General features: G+C 49.8%; 1 protein-coding gene across 1 annotated transcript in view; it reads left to right on the top strand.

Moving 5' to 3' along the window:
- Window positions 1-10,370, top strand: part of DHX37 (DEAH (Asp-Glu-Ala-His) box polypeptide 37) — a gene marked incomplete at both ends in the record, with an annotated part of 15,339 nt that overhangs the window by 3,924 nt on the left and 1,045 nt on the right. Inside the window, 19 exons of the mRNA XM_010142255.1 lie at window positions 481-580; window positions 925-1,038; window positions 1,359-1,460; window positions 1,921-2,035; window positions 2,402-2,494; window positions 3,113-3,189; window positions 3,908-4,046; window positions 4,307-4,383; window positions 4,967-5,199; window positions 5,642-5,753; window positions 6,345-6,451; window positions 6,799-6,987; window positions 7,105-7,229; window positions 7,680-7,796; window positions 7,924-8,096; window positions 8,475-8,589; window positions 9,019-9,156; window positions 9,504-9,598; window positions 10,049-10,122. Of these exons, the coding sequence (XP_010140557.1) occupies window positions 481-580; window positions 925-1,038; window positions 1,359-1,460; window positions 1,921-2,035; window positions 2,402-2,494; window positions 3,113-3,189; window positions 3,908-4,046; window positions 4,307-4,383; window positions 4,967-5,199; window positions 5,642-5,753; window positions 6,345-6,451; window positions 6,799-6,987; window positions 7,105-7,229; window positions 7,680-7,796; window positions 7,924-8,096; window positions 8,475-8,589; window positions 9,019-9,156; window positions 9,504-9,598; window positions 10,049-10,122 (2,295 nt within the window). The remainder of the gene's footprint in view (window positions 1-480; window positions 581-924; window positions 1,039-1,358; window positions 1,461-1,920; window positions 2,036-2,401; window positions 2,495-3,112; window positions 3,190-3,907; window positions 4,047-4,306; window positions 4,384-4,966; window positions 5,200-5,641; window positions 5,754-6,344; window positions 6,452-6,798; window positions 6,988-7,104; window positions 7,230-7,679; window positions 7,797-7,923; window positions 8,097-8,474; window positions 8,590-9,018; window positions 9,157-9,503; window positions 9,599-10,048; window positions 10,123-10,370) is intronic.

Here is a 10,370-nt window from a genome sequence, read left to right as displayed (position 1 = left end):
CCACCGGTAAGGAGCAGAAAGGCTGACCGTGCCGGGAAGGTAACGCTGAGGTGCTCTCTGTGTGGCATAGCCTGAAATCAAGGCTTGCGCTTGGCTCGCTCGGTCTTTGGCGAAGAACTGTGGGGAAGTTAATTATAAACTCCTCTGTGGGGCTGTCTATAAGAGAACCGCTGCAGGTTTGTTGCGACTAGTGGTTGTGAGTTACTGTTTAGAGAGAGCTTTGTGGTGTGGGAAGTGGTCTCAGTTTGTGTCCATGTGAGAAAATATCCCGTAACAGTGAAGTCATTCGAAGCGCTGCTGCCGTGTATCCCAGGTACCAGCGTTCTGTGTGTGCTGGGCTCTGGGGAGCCGATGGTGTGCTTTTTGTCCAGGCTTGGCTGCAAGTCCTGCTTTAGGTAGGCTGAAGCTGCCCTCTGGTCTGAATGTGATTTTTCCTGTTTCTCCCTCCACTTTTCTCGTGGCTGCCCTGGTATTCCCTCCCAGAGTGGTTTCGTATCAAATCCGATATGAAGGCAACGTTTCAGACGAGACACAGATCAAGTTCATGACGGATGGCGTGCTGCTCAAAGAAATTCAGAAGGTGGGGTCCTGTGCTCCGTGCTGTGAAAAGCGAAGGGTTTTGTATAGCTGGGAAGGGAGGCCGGTTGCTTTGCATGGATTTGTTGCCAGCCTTCCAAAGCAAAATCCTTTTCAGCACCAAAGATGTATTTCACCTCAACCCTTTGGTATTCCTGCCCAAGTCTCTAAACGTGAGGTTATCGTGCTGTGTAAAAGGAGAGCGAGGAGGAGACTCTTGGGAACGAGGCTGCTCTGTGCATTAAACTCTGCTCAGATGTGCGGGTCAGCGTTTGTGTGGCTCTGGGTTCTCTTGACTTGATGTCCTTGGGTGAGGCTTCACGTGGGGAAATCGATCTCTCTTCTCAGGACTTTCTGCTTTCCAAGTACAAAGTCATTATTATCGACGAAGCCCACGAAAGGAGTATGTACACGGATATCTTGATAGGCCTCTTGTCTCGCATCGTGCCTCTGCGTGAAAAGGTAAGAGAAGCAGCGTTTCTGCATTCGACACAGGCGTGCTGGGGAGGGGGCGTGCGACACGAAGAGTCTCTGTGGGAGGAGTGGTCCTGTGTGGTGTGGAAGTTGATGGAAAGCATGAAACGTGTTTGTCTTTCCATACGATCGAGGCACAGAGCCTACAAAAAGGGGAAAACAGCACATATCGGTAGCAACAGATCAGTTTTCAGGCAATACCCAACTAATTTTAGACTGAAGTGCCGCCAGACTTGTCTCTAGTCCTGGTCGTAGCGCTGTGCCGTGTGCTTTCAGGCATGGAATAACTCGTGTGTGTGTCCCTACAGAAAGGGCAGCCGCTGAAGCTCGTCATCATGTCGGCCACCCTTCGGGTCGAAGATTTCACCGATAACAAGAGGCTGTTCTCTGTTACGCCGCCCGTTATTCAGGTACCGTTCTCCTCCGGGGATCTGCGTCAGATGTAGCGGCTGAAGTACAGGGAGGGCTTCCTTCAGAACACCAGCGAGAAAATAGGGGCACTCTAATCTTTGCAGCTGGTGCTGAAATCTTTCAGATACCAATTTAAAAATAGTTGTGTTGTTCAGACTATTGTTTCTTTTGGGACTTTGTGTTTTTCTTTCCGCTTTTATCAGAAAACTGCTGGGGTAGACTCTCATCTTGAAAAACTGTATGTTACAGTTCAGGAGAACTAAAAAGCCTCAGTTCTGGTTCCTACCGTTGTTTTGTGGTGTTCAGGGTAGACAACACCGATAACTTCTGTGAGTCTGGTGTTCTGTAGAACCAGAGCAGAAACAGAGGGTGAGCTTCTCGAGTTCTCCCGCGAAAGCTGCAGTGATGTGCTGGAGTTATGACAGCAAACAAGCCCCTTATTTGGTATTTCCTCTCTAGGTAGATGCAAGACAATTCCCTGTAACGGTTCATTTTAACAAGAAAACCCCCCTCGATGACTACAGCGGGGAGTGCTTCAGAAAGGTGTGTAAAATCCATCGGATGTTGCCCTCAGGTAAGGTCACTGTGAGAATTCGTTACACTTAACAGGTCTGAAGTTTTTTGGGTTGGTTTTTTGGGGAGGTTTTTGTTAGTTTTTTGCTTTGTTTTGTGGTGAGGGTTTTGTAAATCGAACGTAGGGCTGCCATGATGCATCGTGTGCCTTTACGTAGGAAGTTTTCTTGTGAAAATTACCCTTCAGTTAAATCACAGTTACATTAAGATGCTTCTTGAGGCAGTGGTAGAAGACAGATGCAGTCAAACACCCTGTTCCTCCTTCTTACTTCACAGTATGTTGGAGCTGTCTTTTGTCTAGAAGACCTGATGAAGCTCCCCGAGGTGCAATACCTGTGCTGAGGTCGAGTGGTTTCTTCTCTTTCAGGTGGGATTTTGGTGTTTTTAACAGGCCAGGCTGAAGTTCACTCTCTCTGCAGAAGGCTGAGGAAAGCCTTTCCCTTCCACAAAACCACTGCAGGTAAAGCGATGGCATAAAGGACTGTTGGACTCTGCACAGCAAGCTCGCTTCTCAGTGGAGTAAATGCACCTGAAAATTGAGCTTTTACTTAAAAATAACCCAAAGAACAAGAGTCGGGAAAAGGGCTCATGGTGGATGATTTTGGGGACAGAGCGTTAAGTTTGTGCTGTTTGGAGTTTGGGGAGGAGGTTTCTGTGTGTGATCCCCTCCAGTTCCTCAGATTCCATTGCATTCCTTCACCTGCTCTGCTTGTGAATTAAACTGGAAATGCTGCTGCTTGTTGGTGACTGTTTATGTCAGGATAGCAGCATCTCCCAGGATGACCTAGCAAGTCAGATGCTAACACAGCTCAGCTAGTAGTTGTCTCCTACACCTCAGGGCGTGCAGTTGCTGTGTGTGCTGCTGCCAATCCTCTCTGTGATTCCTAGATGGAATTACGGCATTAAATGTGTGTGTCATCCCTGTCTCCTCTGCCTTCAATGTGCCTGTTTGTTTCATTCACGCTGTGGAACTTTTTGAATCCCCAAGAAGACGAGAGTGGGACTAGATTTTCCCCACTACCTTTTCCGCGAGGAAAGCATGCTCAGCTAACAGTAACTCCACTGGCTGTTTTTGTAGGAGGAGATGACAACAAAGAGGAGTCAGCAGAAGAAATCAGAAAATTCAAGAAATCGAGGAAGCGGAAAAAAGTTATGGTAATGTGTGATGGCTAGAATTCCTCCTAGAGACAGGCAAGAGCAGGTGTCTCCCTGCAGAACAGTTCTCCAAGCTGTTTTAGGCTTGCGCAAAGCCTCGCCACGTGTGTCCCCTCAGGAAATGCCGTGCTGCCCCCTACACTGATAACTGCTGCGTTAGGAGCAGCAGAGTGCAAAAATGTGTCCCTGGGTATTACGGGCAGGAGGCTGATTTTGGCTGAGTACTGACCACTAAAACGTTAATGGAAGGAGTTCTAGACTTGCTGGCTCCAGGGCTGCTCCTCATCTAGCCTTTTGTTACCCAGAATCGGGACTGATGCCTCTGTGTTGAAGGGTAGTGTTTAGCTTCCACCCAGGTCCTACACGTGCTTCGTTGGCGGGAGATGCTGATGTTATAGACACGCTGTCCACTGACTTTGGATCCTGGTAGCTGAAGGGGCCTGAAGTAAAGAAATTTATCTTTTCCCACTGTCCCCCAAGTGAAGAGGCTTGACTCGGCACAAAACACCGTTTAAAATGCTTGTGTTTCTCCCCCTGGTCCTCTCAGTTACCAAATGCTGAATCTCAGCCTTAAACTACAAATGAAATTTCTCAATCGCTCTGTCACCTTCAGGTCAGCAGATGTTTGGAGTCAGTGCTCAGCTTTGCTTTCAAAGCAATAAAATGCTGTTTGTGCCCCTCCTTAATGCTCTGTGGTTGTCCTTCCTGTCTTTCTCAGACGCTCCCCAAAATCGATCTGGACAATTACTCTGTTGTACCAGTGGATGAAGACGATGAAGATGGAGATGCTGAAAGTGATGATGATATTGCAGGGTCTGATATTGACCTTGATTTAGGAGATGGAGACTCAGAAGAAGGTTTGGCGCTTATGAACTAAAGATTCCCTATCTCCCATCACCTGTGGAACGCGTGACGTAAGCTAGTGGTCCTTTGCTAACCCGGTGTGATGACACAGCAGAACTGTCACGGAAAAGCTGTTAAGATTTTCCAGCTTCAGCTTTGGACCAAACACTTTACTGGTTTTAAATGCAGCGGTGTTTGTGAACACATTGTGGGGGGGCTAAGCCTGGAAGTCACCTTGCTGAGTGTTTAACAATATCAGTGTGTTTCCTCACAGATGAGAAGCCCGATTCGTCCCTTCCCCTCTATGTGCTTCCACTCTACTCTCTGCTAGCACCAGAGAAACAAGCAAAGGTAAAGGATTTATTGTCACCATGAGTAAATGATCCGTATAGATAGGTGTCGTCGTCATCTGAAGTCACGTGGTTTGTGAGTTAAAATTTCCATCTTGGACTAGCCGTCAGCGGGCAGTCTTGGGTGGCCCAACGGGCAAGCTGGGATGGGATGGGAGCAGGCCTTGCTTGGGCTGGGATCTCCCTGACATGCCAGATCAGCAGGGTGGCAGAGGTGAGAAGTGGCAGTCTCGCAGGAGGTTAAACTTAGTCACGGCCCCGGGGCGCGTCAGGATCCCGCTGCCAACAGGCAGTTTGCCCAAATTCCTGCATTCCCTCTTGGGCTTTGGAGGTGGCAGCAGCGTGTCTAGGACTCAGCACGGGTGTCTGCTCCACCTCGAGCCCCAGTGGATGTTTCTGAGGGATTAACTGAACTGGATAGAGAGCTCCAGAGCTGGAGACAAAGAGTTAAGTCTTTGGTCTTGCTCTTGGGTTTCACCCTCAGGGCCATATGCGTCGCCTGCCTTCTGCAACCCATCCAAGGTGTCTGTCTGTCTGTCTTCTGTTGTTGGCAGTGCATTTCACATGCCTTCTGTTTCTTGCAGGTATTCACGGCTCCTCCTCCTGGCACGAGACTGTGTGTTGTAGCCACCAACGTGGCTGAAACATCGCTTACCATCCCAGGCATCAAATACGTGGTCGACTCTGGAAAGGTCAAGAAGCGTTTCTACGATAAAATTACTGGGGTTTCGTCATTCAGAGTCACCTGGATCTCTCAAGCTTCAGCCAACCAGCGGGCGGGTCGAGCTGGCCGGACAGAACCAGGGCACTGTTACAGGTCAGCAGCCTGCCGTGGAGAGGGTTAGGAGAAACAAAAAGCTCCACGAGTGTGAGTTTGACAGCTTCCCTCCTGCTGCTGCCCCTGTCACAAGGACCTAGCGCTGCTGGGAGCAGTTTGGGTTTGTCTGCTCTTCATTCGAGTGGGAGAGGCGAAGCCAGATGTGAACTGTCACTGGTGGTTTTGGTTCGACAGTTTGGCTTCCCAGGGGCCTTTTTCTTGCTGAACCCCCTTATTTTGGTGTCCACATTAGCCCGAATTCCACCCAAAGCCAAGTCAGCTGTTTGTGAATAAGGTGATACATCTCAACCGTGTACGTTTGTGCCCGATTGTGTAAATAGTACCCACGGTTGCCTTATTTAAGTCCCTTGCCAATTTTTCATGTGTATCTTTTGAAATAAGATTTTTTTTAAGTCTCTAAGCAGCACTTCTGGCCCACCAGGTTATACTCTTCAGCAGTCTTCATGGACTTTGAGAAATTTTCTGCTCCAGAAATAACAAGGCGGCCGGTAGAAGACTTGATTCTGCAGATGAAGGCATTAAACATAGAAAAGGTGAGGTGTAAATGGGCTTTGCACGACAGCGCTCATTGAAGTGGTTGCCCCTAGCAGCCAGAAACGAACACAAATGTTGTTTATTATCATTGCTTGCGGCCGTACCGTGTGTTAGAAATAAGGATCCTTGGACTTGAGCTTGGTTCTGCAAATTGCAGAAGCTGCTGTGAATTCCACCAGGCCTTACAGACGTGTTCGTTCGGGTAATAAGAGCTTTCTTGTATTCTTGGTAGTGAAAACAACCTGTCCGAACAGGGGTTGTGTTTTGGAGAGACTCAGCCCTGTCAGAAAGCCACACTACTTAAAGTCAGACCTTAGTGCAGCCTGCCCTAGGCGGTGCCTGGGGTCAGTGGCAGCTGAGGGTGACTCTGGTATTCCTATTTCCTAATGGGTTTGTTCTGAGCGTTTCCTCCCATTATATGTCCTTTCCTCTCGCTGCTGGCAAACATCCCAAATGTTTTTCTTTGGTACGTGTAACCAGAGGGGAGGGGTTTGCTCCCTTCCAGGACTTCTTGCTGTGTTCAGACTCTGTCTGTCGGTGGGAGCGGTGTTGATGCTGTACTGAGAAGCATTTTCTCTTGGTGTCCGTAGGTAATCAACTTCCCCTTCCCAACACCACCTCCCACAGAAGCACTTGCAGCAGCTGAGGAGTTGCTGATAGCCCTGGGTGCCTTGAAGGAACCCCCTGTGATGGGAAGGTAATATCTGTGGTCCCCCACAAATTTCCTCTCAGCACCGTTACGTGGCTTCTGCTGTCGAGGCAGTGGGTGCTGCTATCCTCCTGCCTTTTGAACAGAGACCTCACCATTTTTACAGTCTCTGGGTCAGTTGTGGTTTTTGCTGGCCCTGGGTGTGTTTGGGCAGGGAAAGACTGTGCTAGCAGTGTGCCGTGCAGGGCAGGTGGGAAGAGGAATCTTCCCCCAGCCTTTGGGACCAGCACATAAGATCTGAGAAAACACGCTAAATGAACTGGGTTGCCAAAACCTGAAACACAGACCTGTTCTAATGCAGAAGTTACTTTACGACTCTTCTCCTCCTCCCCCAGGCTGAAGCAGCAGCTGGCAGCAAAGCTGAGTTGCCCCATTAGCCCCTTGGGCAGAATAATGGCCACTTTCCCCGTAGCCCCCCGCTATGCAAAGATGTTGGCACTAAGCCGGCAGCATGACTGCCTGCCGTACACCATCACCATAGTGTCTGCCATGACCGTCCGGGAGCTTTTTGAAGAGTTTGACAGGCGAGTGAGTTTGCCTATCTACAGGATGCGTCACCGCGTCACAGCCGGTGCCTCTCGTACACGGAGGCCTCTGCGTGTGACACAATGCTTATTTCTGCTGTTCCGTGTTTCTTGTAGGCCAGCGGTGAGTGAGGAAGAGACTGCGAAGCTGAAGGGTTGGAAAGGAAGGCTTTTACAGATGCAGAGGATCTGGGCTGGGCAGGGGCCGATGCAGAAGCTTGGAGATCTCATGGTGATGTTAGGTATTGCAGACTGATTTCCCTCCACCGTTACCTTCCGCTCTGTTCTCCTCCCCGTCAGCCTTACACAGCCAAAGGCACAGCGGTGAGTGAGGAAGAGACTGCGAAGCTGAAGGGTTGGAAAGGAAGGCTTTTACAGATGCAGAGGATCTGGGCTGGGCAGGGGCCGATGCAGAAGCTTGGAGATCTCATGGTGATGTTAGGTATTGCAGACTGATTTCCCTCCACCGTTACCTTCCGCTCTGTTCTCCTCCCCGTCAGCCTTACACAGCCAAAGGCATCCTCGTGCTGCGGGATGGTCTCTAGGCCGTTCTCTGGGCAGCCTGCCAGTGTCCCAGGCTAGTGACCAGTGTGATATTCACCTGTTGACTATGACAGTACTGTCCCACAGTGGGTTTGAGGAGGAGAACTGGTTGGCTGAGTCGTTTCCTCCACCTGCCTGTTCACTTCCAGGAGCAGTGGGGGCCTGTGAGTACGCTGGGTGTACCCGTAAGTTCTGTGAAGAAAACGGGCTCCGATACAAAGCCATGCTGGAGATCAGGCGCTTGAGAGGGCAGCTGACAACAGCAGGTGAGCGGGGGTTGAGAGGAGTTCCTGTGTTCCTTGTCTTTTGGAGGGTGATGAATCGACTGAGCAGTTTGTTACAATTTTTTTTTTCCTATTGAATCTTAACTCGCCTTTTTTTTCCTCCCTGCAGTGAACTCAGTGTGCGCTGATGCTGGTCTCTATGTGGATCCGAAGATGAAGCCCCCAACGGAAGCTCAAGCAACATATTTGAGACAGATTGTGCTGGCGGGGCTGGGGGATCACGTTGCCCGAAGGATTCAGGCAGAAGAGCTCCTGGATGACAAGTGGAAGAATGCCTACAAGGTAAAGAGCTTGATTTGACTGAATTTCCTCTTTCTTTGTGTGCAAAGCTGGTGCAAAGCCTGAGCTTCTGGCTGGATGCAGCATTGGGGCTGCTTGTGCTGGCTGTCTGCACTTCTCCCCATAGAACGTAAATTCCCGGTGTTACAATTTCCCAGTCCTCACAGAGAGTTGTTATCAAAGAGCTAAAAGTCCATCTTGCAAAGTGCTTGATGTCTCCAGAGAAGGTGAAACAGAAAATTAAGGGGTTATTAAAACCTCCATCAGTTAAGGGAACCATATAAATGTACATCTGAGAGAGACTGAAATGAGATGCCGTCAAGAAGTGGGATTGCCAGTAACTTCTCTTACTCTGCTTCACTCTTCTGTGCTTGCTTCAAGACTGCTCTCCTGGACGACCCAGTGTTCATCCACCCGAGCTCGGTCCTCTTCAAACAGCTCCCAGAGTTTGTGGTGTATCAGGAGATCGTTGAGACTACAAAGCTGTACATGAAAGGTGAGACTGCTGCAGCCCTCTTGTTGTGCAGGTCCGCTGAGGAATTCACAGATGCCGTAGCAGAGTGTTTCCCTGGCTGCAGTGAGTGAGCGCTCTCCTCCCAGAGTGGTCGTGCCTGCTGGGATTGGGATCCTGATGTTTTCCGCATCTGGATCAGGGGAAACATTGGCCTGGTTTATTCTTTGTCTAGCAGAATAGGCTGGAGCAGAGTTCAGCATCTGAAATAGCTGCTCTGCACCGGCGCTGTCAGGGATAGCAACCTATTGCTGCTCTCTGAACAGAAGGATGTTAACAAGTTGTCTGGAGGAATGAGATTCAAGTAAATCTGTGGAGATGAGATGTGACCGTGCACTGTACCCAGGGGACTGCGAGCGGGGGGTGGCCCTTGGCAGCCAGCCTGTGTTCAGGTGTGTGTTTTCCCTTCCTAAGGTGTGTCTGCAGTCGAACCTGAGTGGATTCCCGCCCTGTTGCCACCATACTGCCACTTTGGGAAGCCTCTGGAAAATCCTCCTCCGTCTTACTGCCCCGAAACAGGCCGAATTCGATGTCACAGACCAAGTGTCTTTTGTAAGTGTCTTGAAAAGCGTCACTCGGTAGTTCTGTCTGAGAGCTGCTCTGTAGTTACTGCAGTGCAGCTTTGAACAAGACCATTGGTGGACCAGGAGGGTGAAGCTCAGCGTGGGCTGTCCAAAGAGCGTAACAGTGGTTTGAGTAGCTCTGGCATTTAAATATCAGCATCTCCCCATTGGCACGGGCGTTTTATGCCCATCTGCTCCCCCTGCGAAGGAGCAAGGCGGGCTGGGTGGTGGCAGTGTCCTCTCTACCCCTCTTAGCACCTGTGCTGTCACATCTCACTTGGCAATGCGCCCTCCTCTTTGAGCATGTAGGAGACTCGGAGTGGTCTTTCTTTCCAGACCGAGTTGCCTGGCAGCTCCCTGCTGTGGAAGTCGATTACCCAGAAGGGATCGATCGCTACAAATACTTTGCCAGGTTCCTGCTTGAAGGAAAGGTGAGTGTGTTCCAACTGCGTTACTTTCTTGATGTTACCAATAGGATTTTAGCCCGGTTTTTGGAGGAGATGAGCCTTGTGGCTTCTCTCTTTGAGTGGGTGCCCATTCCTCATAACTCGCCGGTGGCTGGAGGAGTTTGCTGCAGCTGGTGGGGTGGGGAAGGCATCTTTAAAATGAAAATCAGCATTTGGATGAAACTGAGCCCTCGATTTAAGTCCTGTTTTTACAAAGGGAAAAGGCTGTAGCTCGTGTCTGTGTCCACGGTGAGACACAAGCGTCATCTAGCCAGCCAGTCAGGTCAGGACTGGTGTGGAGACGCGGACGGGCGAGAGGTGGGGATAGAGGATGTGTGATGGGAATCTGGGGTAGTTCAACTTCATTGATGATCGTCTCCACAGAACAATTAATTTACTCTGCTCATTATACACTTATAACTACAACCCTTCCAGGTTGTTGAAAAGTTGGGTTGTTACAGCCGGTGTCTGCTGTCCAGTCCCCTCATCATGCTGAAGACGTGGTCCAAGTAAGCTGTTAAAGACTAAGTCTTTGTCTCCATCAAAAAACTTCTAACTTCCTCTTAAATTAAAAAAATTCAATGCTGGGAAGGGTGTTCTAGATAGCGATCTTGGCTGTAGCTGCAGGGAAATGAGAAAAATGAGTTTTCTTACCAAGAAAAACCTGAGCCTCCAGAGAACAGGGCGGTTGTGAGGGCAGCGTGGAAAACGCGCGTGGCCGGCTGGCCACACTGACCTCTGCGGGCTGCTCGTACCT

The sequence above is a fragment of the Buceros rhinoceros genome, unplaced genomic scaffold, assembly GCF_000710305.1.
Source record: "Buceros rhinoceros silvestris isolate BGI_N320 unplaced genomic scaffold, ASM71030v1 scaffold4448, whole genome shotgun sequence".
Classification (NCBI taxonomy): Eukaryota; Metazoa; Chordata; class Aves; order Bucerotiformes; family Bucerotidae; genus Buceros; species Buceros rhinoceros.
This window is presented reverse-complemented; position numbering and strand designations above follow the sequence as displayed.